Genomic DNA, 22,118 nt, shown 5'->3' with positions numbered 1-22,118 from the left:
TCTGTCATCTTCAACGAGGTCGATGTTGAACGTGATTCGTAAATTAATGATCTATCGATCAGCCCAGTCCCACCCAATATTGCCCCCGCGGCTCACTGGTACTGTCTCTGGAAAGACTCCAGCAAGCCCGTAAACTCCAATTCCACATCGACGGGCGCCTCTCGCGGAGCGTCAAGCGTCGCAACCCCATCTGGACAGCCATCCTCCATTCGAGTTTCCCCACCACAGCCATCCAAAAAAACAACTGCAGCACCAGCCTACGATGCAACAGCCTTCCGCTCATCCTCTTCCTTCCGCATGTCCTCCAAGAACTTCTCCCACGTCTCGATAGTCCCCTGGAAGAAATTGACATGCGCATCAGCCAAATCGCCGAGAGTATCTTTGAACTCGACTGCCTTGATCCTCTCGAAGTCCGCGACCTCCTTGACAGTATGCTCATCGAAAGCCTCGGTGGCCTTCTTGCTGTTCTCTACCTCGCCCGTCAGGCGCTCGATCTCGACCTCGAGTTTGCGCACACGCTGGCGCCGCGCTTGGTCGTGGTCAATGCCGCGGAAGTCCTCGACCTTGCTGCGCAGGAAACCCGAGGCGCCCAAGCCAGCACCGTGCTGCGAGGCGAGCGAGTCGCGGTCGGCAGCGGATTTGGCAAGGTATTCGGAGAGGGCCTCGAAGTCGAGCTGTTTGCCTTCTCGTGTGCGCAGGAGGTTGCGGAGGGCGAGGATGTAAGCGTCCATGTCGCGAAGGGAGGTGAGGTAGTTTTGGTCTGTGTGCTCTTTGATGGATTTGAAGCCCTGTGATGTCGTGGTGACAGAGGCTGCAAACGATGTCAGGGTGCTCTCGACCGCTGGTTCGAGGGTCGTTAGCTTCTGGCATTGCGTCGCGAGGTCGGCGTAGTCTTGCTCGAGGTCGGCCTGCCGCCTAGCTACGCGAACAGTAACCTTCTCGACGTTGTTCAGATCCTCGGTGAGCTTGCCAGCTCGTTCACTGACTTCAATGAAGCGCTTGTCTGGCTTGTGGACTTTGGTGAAGGTGTTGACGAGGCTCTCTGCAATTGCGTCGACAAGGCCGCCGCTAGGCTCCGACCCGCTTGCAGCTCTGGACGACCTCCCCTTCATGTGCTGGTTCCAGTCCGGGCTCTCAAGGAAGGTGATCAGGAGCATGGCCCTCCGCAGCACGGGGTGCAGCGATAACCGCTTCAGGAAGCGGTGCAGGGAGTGTGCGCGCCGTTGAGTGAAGTCCGGACCGAAGCGGTCTCCGCGGACATACTCCATCTTGTGCTTGTCGGGCAGCGGGGGGACGGCGCATTGCGGGTACTCTTTCGAGAGCTGTTTCCAGAGGAAGACGAAGTCGGTGAAGCGGCGGCGGACGGAGAAATCGGGCTTCTGGAAGGACTGGTAGTCGGACTGCAGACGCGTGAGCATTTCGGTGCTTCTACAGAGACGCAGCACCGAGCGCGAGCCTGTAGTGTACCTTTGTAGAGACCAGGTAGGAGACATAGGCGTTCTGGGTGCCTGCCAGCTCCTTCTGCGGGCTGCCGACGAGCGTCTCTAGGCGCCCTTCGCTGAAATCCTCCGCCATTGCGCGGGCGTCGAGGGCAGACGGGGGGTTTTGAAGGGCGTGAAGATGGTCTGCAACGTCTGACCAGTCGTCCGAGTGCTCAGAGGCGCTATCGCTCCAGATTTCCTCAAAGGTCGTTGGATCTAGGGTCGAGCTTGGGGTCGGTGGAGTCGAGGCTGGCGCCGGCGGTGACGACACTGTGGTTTGGCTAAGCTCATCTCCAGCCCCGCGCCACAGCTCCGTCGACCGAAACGCGCGCCCGTGCTTCGCAAAACCGTGCGGATCGAACTTCATGCTGGGTGTGTAGAAGATGTTGCAAAAGTGATAGTTTGATGTAAACAACGCATTATGAGCGTTTACAGGGAACGTGACCGCGCGTGCCAGTGGCGGTCAATATATACAAGTGAAAGAGACCCGTGCCTGCCCAATCATACAAGTACCTCGGAGCTTCGTAATACATAGAAACACACAGAAGGCCGTGCCATGTCGTCGACATGCTGCCGAAACCTGCCACCCATCCAAGCAAGCAAAATGGTATATAACAGACTACAGGCCGCCAATAATCTCGGGAGGAGGTATCCCAAAGCGCCTGCCGAACTCTTTGAACAGCTGGGGGGTGATCTCGTCACTGCTGTTGCCGTTCACAGTCCACAAAAGGCCGGCCTTGTCGTAGTGCTCGAGGAGCGGCTCGTTGTTCTCCTTGAAGCTCCGTAATCGCTGCTTCCACACCTCAGGATCGTCATCGGCCCGGCGCGTAAGCGGCTCGCCGGTAATGTCGTCCTTGCCTTCCACCTTCGGCGCATTGAAGGTGGTATTGTATACACGCCCTGAGGGTGCGTGCACCCACCGATTGCAAATGCGATCAATAATGATCTCACTCGGCGTGTCGATGCTGACAACCATATTGATGGGCACAATGTCGTTCAGCTGGACCGCCTGGTTTGCCGTGCGAGGAAAGCCGTCGAGAATAAACGAGGCCTCGGGATGATCCGAGTATGTGTACTTTGCTGTCTTGATCGCAGACGGGATGGACACCGAGTCGACTGTCGTTTCCTCTACGGTCGCTGAGCTCGAATACACGGCGTATGGCCGCAGAGTGCTGTCCCTAATCCATCCGCGCGTTGAAAGTTCGTTGATGATGAGTCGTAGAATCATGCTGTCGGGGACCAGTGCGCCGGCCTTCATCTTGGATTCGGCCTGGATGCCTGGATTCTGTTAGCGATGCATTGTCACCCGCAGAACGCGCATACCCAGCGGGGTTTGCTCTCTGACATTCTTCCTGAGCAGATCGCCTGAGCTGATCGAAGAGAGCTCCGGGAACTTTTTCATCAGACGCTCGGTCTGAGTGCCCTTGCCCACTCCTGGTGCGCCAACCAGGATAATTCGCGCCGCTCTTGAAAGATTCTGGACAGCCATTGTTTGCGATTCAGACCGGTCAATTTTGGAGATATGCAGATGAGTAATACTGTTGAGGATGTAGGGATGGTGCAACAAAACGGAAGCCGAGGCCTTCAACGGGGAGGGTTTCTCTTAGCAAGAGATCATCTTGATAGCAGGCCGAGATGTGTTATGGAGGGAAGCAGTCGCAACACAGAACACAGACACTAAAGGAGTGAAGTCGTCGGAAATGCAAGCGCGAGCGTGGTGAGTTTGGAGGGGCGGCTGGCCGCGGCGAACATAAGAATCTCGGATTATTGCCCCAACTGTCTTGGACTTCTCCGCATCACCGGTTTCGGCCCCGAGACGCTTGGCTGGCGCCCGCGTGTCGTCGTGCGCGAAACTGGGTGGACGGTCGAGCGACAAATCTGCTGACGTGCTGCCTCGGTCCGTGGCGGCACGGCCAACAGCGCCCTGCATGCGTTGACGTCTGCCTGAAACACACCCGAGTTCTCCCATGCCAGCTGTCGCGGTCCCGCCATCCCAAGCCGGCAGTCCGAGCCCAGCCCTACGAAGGCCAAGCTTTCGGGGCGCGAACGGCCGCAGCGATCTGTTCCTGGGACCTTTGAATTATTCTAGCTCTTTCGTCAGAGCGTTTTCATCATAATCTCGCATTCCGCATCAGCACCTCGCCCCTGGCCGGCTGCTGTGATCGACTGCTGTACTATAGCTTTCTTCTTCCCTCTGCTGTACTACTACGCTTTTTCTGAACCACCACGCCGCTCTCTACACCCCTGACACCGCCATGTACGTCGCCCGAACTGCCTCCCGGGCTGCGCCCGCTGTCTTCAGGGCTGGCATGAGGACCGCTGGCCGACCCTACCATCGCCCCATGCCCAAGAACGTCTCTGCCATTGCCATCCTGCTGCCGTACCGAAGCTTCCAGACCGACACATCGCAGACAAGTACACAAGGCAACCCCCTCCCGTCTGGCTTCAACCCCAACCAGGCGAGCAAACCCGTCGCCTCGAAAGAGCAGCAAGCCGCCCAGCAGAACAATGCTACACCTCTCGAGAAGGACACCATTGTCCCCAAGTCCGAGCCTACCGCAACCCCCAAGACCGCCGCCCAGGATGCACACACCATGAGCGAACTCGCCTCGGAAAAGGCAAACGCAGAGACCGACGCTGAGAAGAAGGCGGTTGCAAAGAAAGAGGAGATCAAGAAGAAGTTGACACTGTGGGAGAAGGTCAAGCACGAGGCAGCGCACTACTGGGACGGCACCAAGCTGCTTGGTTTTGAGATCAAGATCAGCTCCAAGCTCGCCTTGAAGATGGCTGCCGGCTACGAGCTCACAAGACGTGAGCGGCGACAGGTATGAGCTCGAGACAGTGTGCCACTATAGAAGACTAACGAGAGTGCAGCTGCAACGTACTGTGCAGGATCTGGGACGGCTGATTCCCTTCCTGCCTTTCGTCATCGTTCCCTTTGCCGAGCTGTTGCTCCCTGTCGCTCTCAAGCTGTTCCCCAACATGCTTCCCAGCACATACGAAGGCCAGTCCTCGAAAGACGCCAAGGCTAAGCGACTTCGATCGACACGAAAGGAGGTCAGCGAGTTCCTGCGCACAACGCTGAAGGAGACTGGTCTGCCCATCTCCGCTGAGAACGCACAGAGGGCTGAGTTTGCCGAGTTCTTCCGCAAGGTACGTACACCCGACATGAGATGTTAACTTGAACTGCGATGTTGACGAACACAGGTCCGCACTACCGGCGAGAAGCCCACCCCCGCGGAGATTGTCAAGGTCTGCAAGATCTTCAAGGACGATCTGACCCTCGACAACTTGTCCCGCCCACAGCTTGTCTCGATCTGCCGCTACATGAACATTACCTCATTTGGTACCGACAACTTCCTTCGTTACCAAGTCCGTGTTCGCATGAGGCAAATCAAGCGTGACGACAGGGCGATCGCATATGAAGGTGTCGAGACCCTTTCCGTACCCGAGCTCCAGACTGCCTGCGCCAGCCGTGGTCTCCGCACATACGGTGTCTCTCCTGGCCGTCTCCGAGATGATCTTCAGACATGGCTCGACCTTCGTCTCAAGCAAGGTGTTCCCTCCACCATCCTTGTCCTCTCGAACGCTTTTGTCTACATTCAGGGTAAGGAGGCCGATGCTACATCGCAGATTGATGCATTGGAGTCTGTTCTCTCCAGTGTGCCCGAAGAGCTGTACCACGAGATCGAGCTCGAGGTGAGCACGACCGAAGGTGCAGCTACCAACAAGCAGCGTCTGGAGGTCCTCAAGGAACAGCAAGAGCTCATTGAAGAGGAGAACGAGCAGGCACAGTCTCACGAGAACAAGGCGACTGCTTCGCCCAAGGATCACGAGGACATTGACGAGGACGATAAGCCTAAGAAGGTTGAGGCTAAGGCTGCAGCAGAGGAGAGCAACGAGGCCGAGGCCAGTAGCGGTGATTCCAATGCTTCTCAGGGCAGTGCTGAGCGTGCAGAGCAGGACGAGCGCGCCAGGAAGGACGAGATGCCAGAAGGTAAGGAGGAGCAGGCTGCTCAGACCCCGAAGAAGGAGTAGAGTTGACACGATTTCCAATTCTACCATGTGTGAATAGAATAAACTCCATTCAAAATGTATCTTAGACTTGGACCAACAAAATACCCATTACCCCGCCTTGGGCGGACATATAGACTGTACATATATAACAACAACCATGAAACTGGAACAGAATAGCATTTCGCTGAGGGTATCATATCGCTACGTCAATCAATGCACAACTCCATCAATCACCAGCTCCCCAACATCCAAGCTCATCATCCCCTCTCGATCCCGCATCCACACATCTCCCTCCCCCACCCTCCCCTCACCGTCATGAATAACCACAGCCTCCCTCCGTCGCCGCCGCGCATCTCGCTCCTCCTCGGCAACCCTCTCGCCCCCCCAGATCGACTCGCGCGCCCGCGTACCCCCCGTCCATTCCACACCCGCATCCCACTGCCCGCGCGGCTCCACGCCGCCAAACCCATAGCTCAGCCCATGGGCGCGAAACACGCCATAGTCACGCAGCAAGCGGAACGCCAGCTGCGCCGCGCGCTGGACGTGAGTATCGGCGCTGCCCAGGTCGCGCAGCAGCAGCTTGCGCGCGGCCGAGTTGGCGTAGAAGCGCTCGCACAGCAGCTTGGTGGCGCTGGTGCGGATCTCGATGTTGTGCGACTGCGCGAGGGTGAGCAGCGAAGCGGTTTTGATCGCGTCTTCTTGCGAGGTCGGGGGGTGGATGCCGAGCGGTTGGGGCGCGGGGCGGTCCACGGTGGTTAGGCGCTTGACGGTGCGGAGGCCGTGAGCGACGTGGCGGATGGCGAGGAAGGTGAGGGCGCCTGGAGGGTTAGCTGGGGTGGAGGTGGTGGTGGACGGGGGCGTACCAAGGCCGAGCCACAGGTAGCGGTCAGGTATGTTGGGGGCCATGATGAGCTATGGCGAGGATCGTGGGACCATGTTATGCAGCTGGCGGGCGTGGACGATGTGCTGCCATATACTCTTCGCGGTGTTCAAGAGCGATGATGCAGCCGCGGCGGAAGGAACAGGGGTCTTGTGAGCTAGTCCACGAATAGAAGGCGGTGAGACCGCCAAAATAATTTCTAGATGGCGGAGCATCAAGCACCTCTCACCCTCGCATTGCCGCAGGTCTCACCCGTCGCTCTTTAATAACTCCCACAGAGCGCTTGCCATAATGCCGCCCTCCCAACTCAAGCGCCTCAAAGCGTCGCTGCGCGACCAGGGCATAACGGGCCCGCAAAAATCCAAGAAGGAAAAGAAATCCCAGTCCAAGAGCGCCTCGCACCACGCCCAGAAAGCCTCCGCGCTCGCCTCGATCCGCGAGTCCTTCAACCCCTTCGAATTCAAGCACCTCAGCCGCCCGCAGAAATTCGAGTACGCGACCACAAATGCCAAACCTAAGGTGCTTGGACGCCCCGGCGTCACCAAGAGCGCGGGCGAGGAGACGCGCCGCAAGACGCTGCTGCCGGAGATGAATCGCAAGAACAAGACGGGTGGGATTCTGGATCGCCGAATTGGTGAAAACGATCCGACGATGAGCATGGACGACCGGATGATGGCGCGGTTCGAGCGCGAACAGCTGCGCAACCGCGGCGGGAATATGTTTGATCTCGAGGATGGCGATGACGAGATTGAGCTTACGCACGGTGGGCAGACGCTGAAGTTTGATGACGAGATTGGGGACGAGGATTATGATGCTGCGAGTGTGAGCGGTAGTGATAGTGATGGCGAGGATGGGTTCCTGAAGAAGAAGAGGAGGAGAGACGACGATGAGGAAGGCGATGGTGAGGCTGAAGGGGAGGATCAGCCGGAGAGGAAGAAGAGTAAGGCTGAGGTCATGAAGGAGGTCATGGCTAAGAGCAAGCTGCACAAGTATGAGAGACAGCAGGCGAAGGAAGACGACGAGGAGCTGAGGGAGGAGCTTGACAAAGATCTGAACGATGTTCTTGCTGCGTTGAGAGGCCACATCAACAAGAAGCCTGAACCCGAAAAGATCAAGCAAGTGGCGCAGAACGACTTCGGCATGAACGCCGATCGAGCAGCGCTGCTCGCGACATTGTCGCAGGAAGGCAAAGATAAGGAGTACGACCGCCGGGTCCGCGAGCTCTTCAATGATGAGCGATCGAAGCCCACCGAACGGACAAAGACGGCCGAAGAGAAGGCCAAGGAGGAGGCTGACCGCTTAAAGAAGCTCGAGGACAGGCGCCAGAAGCGCATGAGGGGAGAGCCTGTCAGTGATGATGAGGAGCCTGCTAAGAAGCCGCAAGACGATGATGACGACGACGAGATGTCTGATGTCAATGACGATGCTGCTGAGTTCGGACTTGCTGCACCGCCAGCACCCGGGCAAACCAGACCCGTTGGCGTGGACGACGAGGATGACTTTATATTGGATGACGATCTTGTGGCTACAGACTCAGAAGCCGACATCTCTGATGAGGAGTCGGATAGCGAAGCTGAAGTGGACGACACAATGGCCATGGAGGAAGACGATGCCGACTTCCTGAAAGATGTAGTGGAGCAGCCAAAATCTCAACCCAAGGCTGTAAAAGGCGTGCTCACAATTGGCGCCAGTACGACGTCTTCAAAGTTGGCGTACACATACCCGTGTCCACGGTCGCACGAGGAGCTTCTCGAGGTCTTCAAAAAGGTCGATGTCAAGGACACCTCCACAGTCATCCAGAGGATACGAGCGCTGTACCATGCTGGCTTGAGAGAGGACAACAAGAACAAGCTCGCCGACTTTGCGTGCGCACTGATTGATCACGTCTCGTACCTGGCGAACCAGACACCAGCAGCGCCGCTGTCGGTCATCGAGTCCATCATCCGCCATATCCACTCCATCTCGCGCTCATACCCAGTGCAGATCGCCACGCAGTTTCGCAAGCACCTCAAAGCATTCCAGCTGTCCAACCAGCCAACACCAGGAGACCTAGCGCTTCTGACGGCCATTGGAACCATCTACCCAACATCCGACCACTTCCACCAAGTCGTCACCCCCGCTATAACCCTCATGGCACGCTGGATGGGCCTCACCACGCCGTCCTCCGCTAGCGACATTGCGACCGGCGCCTTCATCGGTGCGCAGTGCCTACAGTACCAGACGCTCGCGAAACGCTACATCCCCGAGTTCATCCGCTACACATCGCTCTGCCTGCGCTCACCTGACGCCACAAAAGCGCTGCTGAGCTCACACACACGCAATATCCTCACAGCAGCCGATCTCTGGAGCGCCTCCCCCGCCTTCATTGAGATTTTCACACCACTGCTCGGTCCTCTCAAGTCCGCGCACCAGACCCGCACAACGCAGAACCTGACTGCGCGCCTCAATAACGCAAAGCTGTCCCGCCGCCCGCAAACACTGCACCACCACCGCCCACTCCCAATTCCGAGCCGCATTCCCAAGTTCGAGGAATCCTTCGACCCGACCAAGCACTACGACGCGGACCGCGAGCGCTCCGACACCGCCAAGCTGCAGAAGGAGTACAAGCGCGAGCGCAAGGGCGCCATGCGCGAGCTGCGCAAGGACGCAAACTTCATTGCGCGCGAGAAGCTGCGCGAGAAGAAGGAGAAGGACGCTGCGTACGAGGTCAAGTACAAGCGCCTGGTTGCGGAGATCCAGGGCGAGGAGGGGTACGAGAAGAACCAGTACGAGAGGGAGAAGAGGAAGAGGAAGGGCAACTAGAAAGGATTGCAAATAGAATTCTCATTTTTCGGAAGCAGACGTGTGTCTGGCTTCTGCGTCGTACTTTACAGCTGTTCAATGTCGTGTTCTGAGTCGTGTGGGTATCGCAAGGTCGTGCTGTCGTAAATCGTGTCTGCTGTCTCGTGTCCTCCGTGATGCTTCACTGCCTGCTCCGCCCTACTTCGCATGGCACACAATCTCCGCGTACATATCTTCTGGAATCTGACCCGAGAAGCTCACAGCTACGTCGATAATCTTCCGCGCCTGCAGCCCAGGCAGGTTCCTCAGGATCTGGTTCGGGCTGATAGCACATTAGCATAGTACACCCAAGCAGCTCAACATCTAAACTGACCTCGGACTGTTCAAAATCTCTCCCCGGAGCAGCACCAGCTGCGCCACAATACACAAGATATTCAGATGCGGGCCGTACGCAAACAGAAAGTCCCACAGCAACAGCACCTCGGGCAGCGGCGGCGTGCACGCACACATGGTTAGCACCGACGCAAACGCGTAGATCTTGGCCTCCATGCGGTGCGCCATCAGGTGCGCGTGCAGCTTGGGGTCCACAACCTCCAGCACGCGGTCCACCAGCGCAAGCCCCCTGTGCACCCCGTCCATGCTGCCGCGCACATAGCCGGGACACTCGCGCGTAATCAGCGTCTCGAAGCCCGTAAACGCCTCGACCTCGCCCTTGGCCGCGTACAGAAACGGCCCGCACAGCACGTTCATGCCCTGCACGTAGCCGATCTGCTCGGCGTCGGTGGTGGTGCTGGGGTTGGCCGTGCTGAAGCTGTGGCGCGAGATGATGCTGGTGTTGGGGGACCCGCCGAACTCGCTCAGCGTCGGCGGCGACTGCCAGCCGTTGACGCGCGCCTCGTGCGCGTCGTTGAGCCGCCATGCGACCGCGTTGAGCACCCGCGTGATGCTGTTTTGCGTCACGCGCCGCCGGAACAGCGGATCGCCCTGGAAGGTGCGGAAGGTGTCGTTTTGGATTTTGGCGTGCGCGGGCGAGGCGCCTTGACGCACGAGGTCGAGGTACACATCGGTGCGGAGGGGAGGTGCGTTGAGGAGGATGAGCCAGACGTAGATGCGGAGCTCGGACTGGAGGCGGGGGTTAGCGGTGTGTTGCGGTTGTGAGGACTGTGTGGGTGTGTGGTTGTCGTCAGGGCCGTTGTTGTGGAGAAGGGAGGCGCACCATGCCCTCGCTGTTTGCGGGTATGCCCTTGGTCAGGATTGTGTAGCGCAGTTCCGCCAGGTTCTCCTCTGTCAAGCCATCATTGGCGCCTTTCAGTAGCAGCACGTCCAGATTCGTCATAATGGCGGTGTTGTTGGGTGTGGAAGCATTGGGGTGACGCGAAGTTGTCCGATGTTGATGTTTCGAAGGTTGTGGACAAGACCCTGTTTCACGCCGTCGATTCACACCACGGACTCTCCACACCAAACATCCATTCCTAGTTCTGCGCCTCTTTTCCGGGCGTGGCTTTTTGTCTCGAGAGCGCGACTGGCACGATTGGTCTGGGCGTGTTCGAAAATCTCTTGAGTCAGTGTCCAGTAGCTGGCAGCTCAGCCGGCCTGCCGAAGCGAAGAAGAAGAAAGGAAGTAGAGCGGAAGCGTCATGCGGCGAGATTTATCACCGCTTCCATGGTCTAGGCCATGTTGATAAGAACTCTGATTGAGCAAACACCCATCTGTCGACGCATAGTTGCAGCATGTACACCGGTTCTGCCACGTGCCAAACCTTACGGCTTGCATCAGCGAGCTGCGCAACAGGCTGGCTGAGGCTGAAACAAGAAGTGTTGGTAGGTTCTTGTAAGCTCCTGAACGCATTTGAAAAGCTTATTGGCGGAAAACGATCTCACATGTCGTCCAACGCCAGTACGAAATATGGTCCTTTCTTCATACCTCAGCTCAGCCCGCCCTCAGCTTCTTCACTTAGCGTGCACGGAGTCGTCAACAGAAATTTACTCTCAGGCCCGCTGTTAGCGCCCGAAGAATGCTCAAGATGCGGGAGAGTCGCAGTCTAGGAAAGATTTCAGCCTTGCCAGCTTCTGCTCGCTGTAATCCAATTCGAAGATGTCCTTGACCATCTCAAATCCGGGACATGTGGCTATGTCACCAAGACCGCTCCTGCTTTCCCTCCCAGCAGAACTTCGCAATATAATATGGGCCCTCGTACTAGGCGACACCACCTTCGAGATAAACAGCGAAGTACGCATACCATGGGGCGTCACAGTTCGAAACACCACCGCCCAGCGACATAGTCTCGCCCTTCTCCGCACCTGCCGCCAAATCCATGCGGAAACTTGGTCTCTCCCATTCACACTCAATACCTTCCAGTTCCGGTCTGAAGATGCATTCAAGCCCTGGCTTGCCAGATTCAAGCCTGCCCAACGCGCAGCGATTGCGCAGGTCAAGCTTGTCACATGGAAGGCGAGACATATGGTCGAGAGCCGAGGGTTTGCGCCGAGGAAATTGGGGGATGTGTTTTCTGTGGAGATGTTCGGGGGTTTGAGGAGGGTGGATGTTGAAGTCAGGCATACGGGGGTGGTGAGAGACTGTGAGAAGTGGGTGTGCGCGGGGAGTGAGTTGGAGGATACAGATTGGATGGAGCAGGAGGGCAGATTGAGGCTGAGGTGGAAGAAACATGATCCGCAGTTGCAAGTACGCTTTGAAAGAGTTGCCGTGTGAGCGCCAACAGTCATCTGAGGGTGAGAGAAGGCGGCATGCGTCTCAAACTCACTTGTCAGAGGGTGCCACGATACACATATATTCTCTTCGACCAAGATCAGTTTCAGTCTCTTCAACATCGCCTGCAAACAACCAGGCCACCTACGATGGCGCCAAAGAGGATTTCCTTACGCCCTACTACTCGAAACAAACGGGCCTTCGTAATTGCAGCTTGGTCCCGGGTCATGAAAGCAAGATCGCAGCCCAACCCTGCCCGTCGCCTCAAGAATGGTCTGCTTGACGTTACCAGCAAATGCGGAGAGCATCTCGAGATGTCAGTCTAGACACCCACAGTCTTGACCTGAGCAAAAGACATTGACAGTGTTCAGCGTTAAGATGAATTCTGAGGCGCCACTGCTTCGCCTGCCGGCAGAACTCAGGAACCGAATCTGGGAGTACACACTTGGCGGCAACATCTTTGATGTCGTCTTCGTCGAAACTTACAAAGGCCGGTACGTGGAGGAGAAGACATTCGTCCACTCAAGGACTTTCAAGCCGAACACCAATGCCCTACTGCAAGTCTGCCGACAGATCTACATGGAGACAGCACTCATTCCCTTCTCACATAATGCATTTCGGTTCCAAAGATGGGAGGCGTTCGAATGGGTCCGCCAACTCCTCCCGATCAATCAGGACTCGATCAGAGAGGTGCATATCGAGGCCTATCGAGCTGGATGCGTGCTTGGCCGGTGGTACGAGAACAGCGACGATTCCTCTATGCCAGAGACGTTCCCTCTCGAGGTCTTCCCAAAGGTCAAGAGGATCGTCCTTGCAATCGATATCTCGCTCAAAGACGACTTTCTCACTGGATTTGGGCTGAACGCGGAAGAGCGTGCTCACCGTGTCGAAGAGTTTGTGGGCAAATTCACCGATTACATAAAGGAAGCGAATCCCAACGCCGAGCTCGTCTTCGAGTTCCCTAGCATGGACCCCCGTGAGCATGGCTACGCGGCATGTTAACTACATCCCGACGTCTTGGAGAGCGATAAAAAAATGCGGATTGGCTGCGGACTTCATTGCTCTGATAGGCATGGCCTCACGTGCTATTCTTTTTCTTCGTCAACAGCCACTTGATGGCACAGTCATTTGGGTTAATTTCCTCTGAATATCGGTTCGTAAACATTAATGACTCTTTTCACTCACTATCACCTCTCACTTCACTCGTGCGGCTTCTACTTGGCAGCCCTTCACTTCACTCGGCTATTTCAGCTATAACTAGTCCCAGCCGGCCCCACCGCTCCTCCAAACCCAAACTCTCAATCTCCTCCAATCCATCACACTTGGAGCTACCTCGCCAACACCGACGATCAAGGACTCGCCGTCACCATGGCGCCTCGCACATCGGAGCCAGCGATCGCAGACCGCAAGCCAGCAGTGGAGGCTGCAAGGGTCTCCAAGTCCACGTCAGAGAAGACTAAAGGCACGGCCAGCGCTCACGTGCGTGCTGCCCCGTATCTCGTCAAGAAGTATAGGAACGGCCTCGTGAATGTTGAGAGGACACCTGCGCATCTGGTGAAAACGTATGTTCTGTTATCAAGGTTGTTATATCGATTGCTCACTCCAGAGAAGTGTTCGACGCAACGCCAAGAAGTCGCCTCTACTCCGCCTGCCACCCGAATTAAGAAACCAAATCTGGATCCTTGCAATGGGCGGTAACATTGTGGTTCTTACCCACAAAGGCTACCCGAAAGGCGGTGCAGTGGATCTCAAGACGTATTTATCGCTACGTCTCAAGAAGTGTCCCTGGCCGTATATACACACGCAGCGGGTCACCAAACTTCCTGCAGCTTTCCATCTCCCAGAAGTCTGTCGCCAGATCTATGCCGAGACAGCTCTGACAGCATATCAACAAAACACTTTTCTGATCACGTATCAGGGTATGACATCAAGATGTTCACTCGAAAGCCTGAAATCGGGTCAGAGAAAGGCCATCAAGAGTATTCAGCTCGAATACACCTTCTTGCGTAGATGCGGGAGTATGCGTTTCTACGATGGAATTCTTCCATTGCCTAACCTCAGCTCCATATCATTGACAAGACACACATTGAGACGTTTGCACTCGCTTTGCAAACGTGATTCGACGGCTCGTCACGATCACACTCTAAAAGAGTGTCAATCTCCGATTGTGGCGTCCCTAAGATGGTTGTGTGGCGACAAGGTGAACATTCTGATTGAGGGCATCGCTACCACGTAAGCACATTACCGTCAGCTAAGTCGCCATTGATCGCGACGGAAATCTTCAGAGCAGAACCAAAATGGCAAACCTGAGCATTCAGAGTTTGGAATCAGCCCGCAGACTCTCCCACCGGACTGCCTCTGAGGTATACGTCGAGGGATTTGATTCGCTGCGGAGTTTTTGGTACATGGCTGGCGTATACCATTATATAATTGGCGTATCTTTGCTGCTTTTTGAGCCATTTGGCAGGACAATTTGTCGATTATGTAGCTTCAGACAATCAACAACTACTTCCATAGCGATTCTTGAAAAGTAACATGCCGCTCGTTGCACGCCTCCACACATCGTGACGAGACAGCCTTTCCATCTAGCCACTCTCACCACTCTTTTACCTTCGGTCTTTCTTCTGGGCGCTTGGGCTTGGTGTTTTCCACCTTGATCGACGGGTTTCTCGTCTATCGCACCATTTTTTCAGTTAAAGAATAAACATTGCAAATACCGAGCCGTTTCCAGAGACATCGTTTCTATTGAGAGGCTGTTTCTGTCTGGATGCATATGATATCGTACCCAGGTAGCATTCCAGATTTGTTCAACGTACGTGTTCCTGATCTTGCTGCGAGCGGACCTTTGTCGATTTCCTCTCATGTCTAGATGTAATGAGCGTTGCTATGACTACGAAGTTGTCACAGGTGTTTAGCGTTGAGTCCCTCACCTTCCTTTCACTTGTTGCTTTCGCATATGGGCCCGTGCACCTTACCTTACCCTTGCAAACCTGCTTCTTCCACTCACCACACGGCTCGCCACCGCAAAACCTCACACACACATAACACCACGCAACGCAACAACATTGCTTGAGTGCGCCTAGCAATGGAGCCCAACGCAGCGGAAGTGAAAGAGTCGAAGTCATCAGCGCGTCCAGTCCAACAGTCCGAAGCTAGCAGTCGCATAAAGCGCTACGAAAACGGGCTTCTCAACCTAGAGAAAACGCCTTCTCATCTTATTGCCATGTGAGACAGGCTCGGACATTGTCACGTGTATCGTCTCTCATGCTGATCCTTCTCGAAGCGTCAAGAAGAACGCCGACTCACCTCTTCTACGCCTCCCCGCCGAGATTCGAATCCAAATCTGGAGTTTCGCATGTGGTGGACAACTGGTGGTCTTACGCAGCAGACTGTCTCGTACTGGCAAAGGTGGAGCCGTATATTGCCAAAAGGATGAAGACCTGATCAAGACTGCCAAAACTCTTCAAGGTTTCTGCAACCATACCCAAAATTTCACTCGCATGTCCTCGGCTTTTCACTTGCCCGAAGTGTGTCGCCAGATCTACTCTGAGACTGTGTTGACCTCGTATAGAGAGAATATCTTTGTCTGGGATTTCTCTATGTTTAGCAACAAACGTCCGATGTCCCAGTTGATGCCTGTTCAGAGGAGATCAATTCAGACCTTGCAGCCAGATCGTCGAGCACTGCACTGGATGATGGATCGTGGCAGGAAACTTTTCGGGAACAATATGTTGAAGGTGTTACCAAACCTTCGCACTCTTCGCATCGACTCCTTCGCTTTGAAGTACGTACAACTCTTCTTCATCACCCATCACTTGGATGAAAAACAAATGCGGCTCTGGAATCAAGAGGAGTGGCAGGATAACGTAGCCAAGCAACTCGCGTCGCTGACGGAGGCTGGTGTCAAGATACTGTTCGAAGACTGATCAGGTCTCATGGTGAAGGTTCGGATGACGGAAGCGTAGGCCTGTGCCCACATCGGCGTTGTTCAGGTCAGAATGTACCACCAGAACATTGGTACAGATCTTGTTCGTCAAATAGCCCGGTCATGCCATTTGGGCCAGACTAAAACACTTTCACTGAAGGAGAAAGATAGGAACAATAATCTTAATTGAAAATGTATGAGACGCTGAAGTGCTACAAAAGACCGCCCACCGTTGCTATGCAAAAGCAATCTGACATGAATGCATGACGCTCGAATATAGCTACACCAAGTCGAAATGCGGTCCAAAACACGCGAGTGATCTCACAAAGAGTTCTCGGTCTTGACAAGCTCATCAAACGCTTCTCGCCACTTGTTCGTCTCCTCTTTCGATGGTCTGGGAAGCGGCTTGCGAGCATATCCTCCATACCCAAAGTGCGCAACAAGGCCAGCCTTGGTGCCGATAATGCCGCCCTGAATTGCCGCCCAATCGCCACGGGCAACAATGGCCTGCACCTTTTGAGCTTCCGCGAGCTTGCCAGATTTGAAAAGCTCGACCAGTTTGACGCAGGTCTTTGGCGCAATGTTTGCCGTGCCGCCGATGATGCCGGATCCTCCACCAACAAGCGTCTGCAGGGTAAAGTCGACGGAGCCGCCCATGCACATGAAGCCTGATCCAGGGCTGGAGACTGTGGCTGCGTTTGTGGCTGCGGCAACTCGGTTGAGCTTTCCGGTGTTGCCACAAGTCAGCTTGCAGCCCACAATATTGGGGTGCTGTGCTAGCTCAATGATGACATCCGAGTTGAGATCCAGGCCCGAAACAGCACCGGGGTAGTTGTAGATCAAGATCGGGATTGGAGAAGCCGTGGCAACATCCTTGAAGAATTCCTTGATTGTATCTTTGGAAAACAGGCCCTGGTAGTACGCGGGAGGAAGAACCAGCGCGTAGTCTCCGCCAGCGGAGGCTGCTTCTTCGCAGAGCTCAATGCACTCCCGTGTTGATTGGACACCACAGCCGACAATCACAGGCATGTTCTCGAATCCAGCAGCATCGAGGGCTTGGCGGGTTGTGCTGGTGATGAGATTACGCTCCTTGTGGGATAGATGGACGGCCTCGCCATTGGAGCCTTGTGTTGTGATACCGGCAACACCAGCTTTTGCGAGACGGACTGCGTGGCTGGCAATGGTTTCGACATCTACGTCATCTGTTGCTGGGTCGAAGAATGCTACAGTCGGAACGTATATCCCCGGTACAAGGGGTCGGTTGCTGGAGTTGTTGCTCATTGTGTACGCTGATTGAACGGGCTGGTAAGGCTCGTCGGAGTAGGAGTAGCTATCTGGGGTGGAAGGTGCGTCAAGGAGTGGTGACATGGTAACCAAAAATATTGTTGAGTTAAGACTTTTACGTGCTTATATAGAAACAATCGGTTGCAGATCAAAGCGGAGACTTTTTGACAAAGAGTAATTCGGGAAGCAGAGCGACGAACGGAACAAATACGTCAACGGTAATGGTTGGATCACCTACCTAGGATAGTAGAGGTACTTAAATAGTGCGAACGGGGGATGGAGTAACGCTCCCGCTCACGAGCCAGGCTGAGTGTGGGGGTCCAGCTGACGGCTGGTAGGTAGTAGCTCGGGATGAACAGGCAAAGGAGGCGCTCGCAAGAGCCGTCAGGGTTTCACAGACAGGTCAAAGAGGCGGTGTCTGCAGTAGCCAATGTCAGGCACGGCTGTTTGCGCCAATGGAGCAGGTGCCTGATATTGCTTGCCGCACGGTCTGCACAGTCGACAAGCCATACAGGGTCAAATCTTGGCTGATGGTCGACAGCAAGGGTGGGCGCCATGCGACGATCTTTGGGACGCATACTAGACGGCCATAGGTCAATGCTTGCCACTGCTCGCGCGATCCGAAATGCTGGCGGGCTCAAAACGGCGTTGGTGGAGACCGTTCGGGGGATCTTAGTGTGGGGGTGGGGAATGGTAGCAACCAGTCTTCGCCTCCTCGTATCATCTGATTCCGCACCCGTGGGCCCCGCAAATTCCGTGTTCACTGAGGGTCCATAGCCAGCTTTGTTCATGACTGCGGAGGAGCAGATGCGGGGTGAATAGAGAGGTTGTTGAAACGTGGCAAAGCCTGCTAGGGAAGATGATCACAAGACCTGAACAACATCATCATTACTTGGGTGAAATGAGCAACCCACTGATGATCACATCCCTGCGTAACTGACATGCGCGCCTCGTCAAGACAGGCTTTGCCAACTTGACGAAGCTTTCACAACGCCCCCACGTTGTTACTTCAAGTGGCGTTTTTCTGGTCCATGCTCCGCTCTAGCCCATGAGCATCTCTCGACCTCATGTCTCTGCAACATGGACTTCATTTTCCGACTCCACTCAAGCGCATAGCCACGCGGACCTAAGCTCAAGCATTGTCAGGCGGAGGCGCAGACAGAGTCCGCATGACTTTCAGATGGCGCTCTTTGCCAGCTGGCAACAGAATACGAGAGGAGACTCCTCCACGCATAATGCAGGGAGTAGAGGGTACCTAGGTACTTCCGCTCGATACAGCAAGACACACGGCAGCAACGGCACCAGGTGTGACCCGAGGTCCTGGAGTCACATCGCGTTTCTTACCAGGATTCAGGTCGGACAAGTCAGGCCCGACAGAACAGCCTCGCGAGCTGTGCCTGATCCTCAGTGGACCTGGCTCATGTTCCCCCACGCCAGTAGCCGAGGTCCAAGAAGGGAACCAGCAACATGCTCTCCGCTGTGGGTCCTCGAGATCCCGATGCTTGAGAAGAAATTCTTGTTTCGTACTCTTCAAATGCCGATATTTTACAAGTCATGCCGCTGCTCCACATTACCGTGTCAAGTTGCCAAGGCGTCCAACCCGATAATCAGAGACGCAAACGACCATCGCTTAAGTCATAAGAGATCGAACATCCTCGGACGATCCATCGAATGAGATCGAACATGATTCTTGGGCGCCCATGTGCACAACTTCACGATGGTACCCAGTAAAAGGCCTGCATCTTTATGCACGCCAATCCTGTCTTACCCCACAAATTGGCGTCCCGAGGAAAGCTTCCCCGCTTTCACCCTCAATCTGTACAAGCTATCCATCACCGCCTGCAGCTGCCTCTGACATGCATGAGCGTGTGGTCAGAGGCTGTACTGACGGTAAAATTGGTCGACGCCACAGCACCTTCGAGGTTGAGAGTCGGCCCATCCATTCATTTGCTACATCCACATGTCTTGGCGAATGAATATCTTCAAGGGACATAGCTGCACCAGCTCTACTAACACATTTACCTGGATGATGTATCTATGGCAGTTTCAGAACTCAGTCAACACCATGGCATAATATAGCCGCACAACATCTTCCAAAGGCCAGCTCAGATCACGTAGCTTTCTACTCGATTGCTGCAAAGCATGTTCGATGAGTGTACCCCGGACGGCATCTGCGTTCAGCTATGAAGACCCCATGGCATAACACCAAACTTCCAATCGCGACTATCACTGTCGCGATTCGTGGAAACCATGCTACAAGTTCGCACAGAATCGCCAAGATAGTATGATTAGTCACCTTTTCAACCCACTGAGCTGCTTGACAACACTACACGCGGGAAGTCCGGTGTTATAAGCCTGATTATTGGGGTCATGTTCGTCTGTTGAGAAGTCATGCATTTGCTGTCTGACGTGGGGGTCGTGAGAAGCTCACATGCAGCCTTGGGCGGGATGACTTTGCCACGATCCTTCGCACTTTGTCCGGATCTGGAAGCATATGGAGCCTCAACGGTGTGAACCGAAATGTATGCGTGGGACAACATCGTACGAACACTTTCCAAACATGGAGTAAGCGTGGGGTGCCAAGATTTAATGGAGGATTCTAGTCCAACCTCACTCCAAACTCGATACCGAGGATGTCAAGAGTCTGGAAGAAAATGTCACGGTTGCATTACAGGCGGCGATCAAGAAAGATTAACAGCTCAAGCCTCACGCACTGCTGAAGGATAATTACCCGTAGAAAAGAGAACAAGGTTTCCCGTATCCGGATAAGTGAGCGGACAACGCAACCCGAGAGGGCGCACTGGAATGCATCCGTCAGCCTAAATTTGGCGTCAAGTCTGTTGTAAGATGGCACATGCTCTGACTCGTTTGTTCGACTGCCGAGCAATAATGCTTTTCCAATCATCAACTTCTCTCCACACCTAGTGGTGCACGCCTCGCACTTCTTCCCGACCACACAAGTCCTTGTGCTTCCCTCTGGTTCTTGCGCTACGTGCGTACACATGAAGTCCGAACAACCGACTTTCAGCCCAGAACCACACGATATGTATCCGCGGCCACGGACTTAAGAGTCGATGCGGCGCTAGAAGAAGGGTGTTGTTAGAGGTCACCTGTGGGACGGGATTCCAAGGTATAGATTTTGTCGACCATCAAGTCCAAGCCTGGACACTCTCGACATGGACCTAACCCAATTTGAGCCATTGCTCAACATCCTGCCACACATATCAGGCAGCCTTTTGGAAGAGAAGCGACCTATGGTAAGTATTCAGACTGGCCGCAGATGTGTAGCGGCCCAAGCTTGTCATCGCATGTTTCCACCAATCCGCGCAGGTCAACCGGGATGTCGGAAGAAGTCAGGAAGTCCGGAGACCTTCTGACACCCCGGTGTCCATCAATCCTAAGAAAGGATTTGAGTTCTCGTTTGACTGTTCCGTGACATACAGTGTGCTTATTCTTCATGGTTGGGACGAAGAGTCTGCTTCGACAACGTCAGTACATAGCCGTGGGCCCGTGTCACGAATCTATGATCTGCTCAAGTATAAGTACGTCTGGTTTTAATACACTAGTAAGGTCATTCAAACAGGTTTATGTGCAGTCTTACATAGAGACTGCACGTGACAAGGTCCGCTATTTACAAAGGCACCCATGGAAGATACATGATGCTGGGTAGGTATCTTCAGAAGGCGCGAGAACTAATCAAGTTAACTGTTCATCATGCGTATTGTATTGTAATCTGTTCCAATTGAGCGAGCTCTCGGTCAAGACGCGAGAACTGTGTTGACTATGACTGCGAGAACACAATTGATATAGTCACATAGACGAACGACCAAGATACCCCTAGCAACAAGAAAGCATCGCTAATACCGGATTTGGCCGTATCCTAGTAGGAGCCGCAAACGAAACCCCGCAATGCACACCTACTTCCCGGCTCCAGGCGCTGTGTATGTAGCGCCGCCGTTGCCGTCATTGTAGTAAGTTGAGCCATTGGAGTTGGAGTAGTAGTACGAGCCGTCCCTGTAGTACTATCAGTAGTCGCTCTGATAATAGACTATGTCTCTCACGTGTTAGAGTAATGGTAAGAGTTCTGATTCGCAGCACTTGGACCAGGATCGCGGTGGCAGTAGTGGTTTCCAGCTTCGTTCGTGCCGGAGCTAGTCACTGTGTAGGAACTGCTCTCGTTCGATGAGCCGCTTGGCGTCGAGTTGGAATTGCTGTTGTTCGACATTCTGAAGTGTATCTCCTGATAGAATTTGCGATAGAGTCTGTGACGGATGGGTGATGGATGGGTGATGGACGGGTGGTGTAGACGAGGACGCTAGGAAGCGTCGATAAGATTGTACCGACCGTAGCACCGAGTACCGGTATGTACCTACCATGTTTAGTACTAGCTCCTTACACAATTTGGTATAGCTACAGGCACGTCCGATCAGTCGCTTAGCAAAACGCAGTATCAGGCAAGAAGGATCAATGCTTTCACCACAACTCGTTCTTGTGTGAAGTCCAGTGGAGGTATTTCGTTGTTAAGAATGGACTGTGACCTGAAGGTGTACCTGCGTTATATGTGCTGCATGCCCCTTGTCAAGCGTTGATTTGGAACGGACAAAGCTTGTGGTATCAGTGCTTGCGGACTTGCGCAGACTAACCTATCCATAGAATCGAGATGCGGCAGGAAGGCCCTGTTACCGCCTGTTTTGATACTTCATATGCAAGTAGTGTAGATACTAGCCAATGACAGAGCTACTAGACTCTTTTTACTTGATCATAATGTGAAGGGGCTTGCATAATGTGACAAAGGTTATACTTGCTACCGAAATTGCGTGTCAAAGCTTTGCAGTTTGTGTTAGACGATTGAAGGTTACTAGGCAGAATGATTGTAGTGGACAAACTTGCTCCCCTGCACGGAGTAGACTAAGTATAGCCTAACGATTTCAATACAGCATGTACTTCGATGGCTTCCAGGAACTACTAAAGCCTTGTACGTCACCAGTTTGCTCCTCAAACTGCTAGCTTGTGTATACTAGTTTGGTCGTCGACATGTCAAAAT

The 22,118-nt window shown here is 54.4% G+C and overlaps 10 protein-coding genes across 10 annotated transcripts; 5 read left to right on the top strand and 5 right to left on the bottom strand.

Annotated features, from left to right (window-relative positions):
* Positions 1-3: 3 nt before the first annotated feature.
* C7974DRAFT_391183 (lipid binding protein) lies at positions 4-1,904 on the bottom strand. The gene is made up of 2 exons (XM_046141557.1): positions 1,468-1,904; positions 4-1,400 (listed from the first exon to the last, which is right to left on the bottom strand). Exons 1-2 carry the CDS (start codon positions 1,846-1,848, stop codon positions 258-260), a joined length of 1,524 nt encoding a protein of 507 aa, XP_045999485.1. The 5' UTR covers positions 1,849-1,904; the 3' UTR covers positions 4-257.
* Positions 1,905-3,337, bottom strand: C7974DRAFT_391182 (adenylate kinase-like protein). The gene is made up of 2 exons (XM_046141556.1): positions 2,805-3,337; positions 1,905-2,759 (listed from the first exon to the last, which is right to left on the bottom strand). Exons 1-2 carry the CDS (start codon positions 2,968-2,970, stop codon positions 2,101-2,103), a joined length of 825 nt encoding a protein of 274 aa, XP_045999484.1. The 5' UTR covers positions 2,971-3,337; the 3' UTR covers positions 1,905-2,100.
* Positions 3,338-3,450: 113 nt separating this feature from the next.
* On the top strand, positions 3,451-5,805 carry C7974DRAFT_356505 (LETM1-like protein-domain-containing protein). The gene is made up of 3 exons (XM_046139596.1): positions 3,451-4,306; positions 4,356-4,634; positions 4,689-5,805. Exons 1-3 carry the CDS (start codon positions 3,737-3,739, stop codon positions 5,517-5,519), a joined length of 1,680 nt encoding a protein of 559 aa, XP_045999483.1. The 5' UTR covers positions 3,451-3,736; the 3' UTR covers positions 5,520-5,805.
* Positions 5,806-5,813: 8 nt separating this feature from the next.
* C7974DRAFT_470999 (nucleolar protein 14) lies at positions 5,814-9,180 on the top strand (the record flags this gene model as incomplete). The annotated part of the gene is made up of 3 exons (XM_046146484.1): positions 5,814-6,149; positions 6,258-6,388; positions 6,657-9,180. 3 exons carry the CDS (start codon positions 5,814-5,816, stop codon positions 9,178-9,180), a joined length of 2,991 nt encoding a protein of 996 aa, XP_045999482.1.
* A 177-nt stretch (positions 9,181-9,357) lies between these two features.
* C7974DRAFT_307043 (cell division control protein 16) lies at positions 9,358-10,495 on the bottom strand (the record flags this gene model as incomplete). The annotated part of the gene is made up of 3 exons (XM_046138110.1): positions 9,358-9,481; positions 9,533-10,281; positions 10,376-10,495. The coding sequence occupies 3 exons, from the start codon at positions 10,493-10,495 to the stop codon at positions 9,358-9,360; spliced, it is 993 nt and encodes a 330-aa protein (XP_045999481.1).
* Positions 10,496-11,798: 1,303 nt separating this feature from the next.
* C7974DRAFT_157487 (uncharacterized protein) lies at positions 11,799-13,050 on the top strand. The gene is made up of 2 exons (XM_046135897.1): positions 11,799-12,181; positions 12,237-13,050. The coding sequence occupies exons 1-2, from the start codon at positions 11,904-11,906 to the stop codon at positions 12,865-12,867; spliced, it is 909 nt and encodes a 302-aa protein (XP_045999480.1). The 5' UTR covers positions 11,799-11,903; the 3' UTR covers positions 12,868-13,050.
* A 1,900-nt stretch (positions 13,051-14,950) lies between these two features.
* C7974DRAFT_470996 (uncharacterized protein) lies at positions 14,951-15,791 on the top strand (the record flags this gene model as incomplete). Its single annotated transcript, XM_046146483.1, has 2 exons — positions 14,951-15,090; positions 15,149-15,791. 2 exons carry the CDS (start codon positions 14,951-14,953, stop codon positions 15,789-15,791), a joined length of 783 nt encoding a protein of 260 aa, XP_045999479.1.
* Positions 15,792-15,958: 167 nt separating this feature from the next.
* On the bottom strand, positions 15,959-17,552 carry C7974DRAFT_391176 (uncharacterized protein). The gene has a single exon (XM_046141555.1). It carries the CDS (start codon positions 17,156-17,158, stop codon positions 16,112-16,114), a length of 1,047 nt encoding a protein of 348 aa, XP_045999478.1. The 5' UTR covers positions 17,159-17,552; the 3' UTR covers positions 15,959-16,111.
* Positions 17,553-17,960: 408 nt separating this feature from the next.
* Positions 17,961-18,824, top strand: C7974DRAFT_157439 (uncharacterized protein). Its single transcript, XM_046135896.1, has one exon. The coding sequence runs from the start codon at positions 18,123-18,125 to the stop codon at positions 18,747-18,749; it is 627 nt and encodes a 208-aa protein (XP_045999477.1). The 5' UTR covers positions 17,961-18,122; the 3' UTR covers positions 18,750-18,824.
* A 2,043-nt stretch (positions 18,825-20,867) lies between these two features.
* On the bottom strand, positions 20,868-21,498 carry C7974DRAFT_157435 (uncharacterized protein). The gene is made up of 2 exons (XM_046135895.1): positions 21,136-21,498; positions 20,868-21,088 (listed from the first exon to the last, which is right to left on the bottom strand). Exons 1-2 carry the CDS (start codon positions 21,297-21,299, stop codon positions 20,992-20,994), a joined length of 261 nt encoding a protein of 86 aa, XP_045999476.1. The 5' UTR covers positions 21,300-21,498; the 3' UTR covers positions 20,868-20,991.
* Between the last annotated feature and the right edge of the window lie 620 nt (positions 21,499-22,118).

This window comes from Boeremia exigua (genome assembly GCF_020726555.1).
Source record: "Boeremia exigua strain MPI-SDFR-AT-0100 chromosome Unknown C7974scaffold_4, whole genome shotgun sequence".
Taxonomy (NCBI): Eukaryota; Fungi; Ascomycota; class Dothideomycetes; order Pleosporales; family Didymellaceae; genus Boeremia; species Boeremia exigua.
This window is presented reverse-complemented; position numbering and strand designations above follow the sequence as displayed.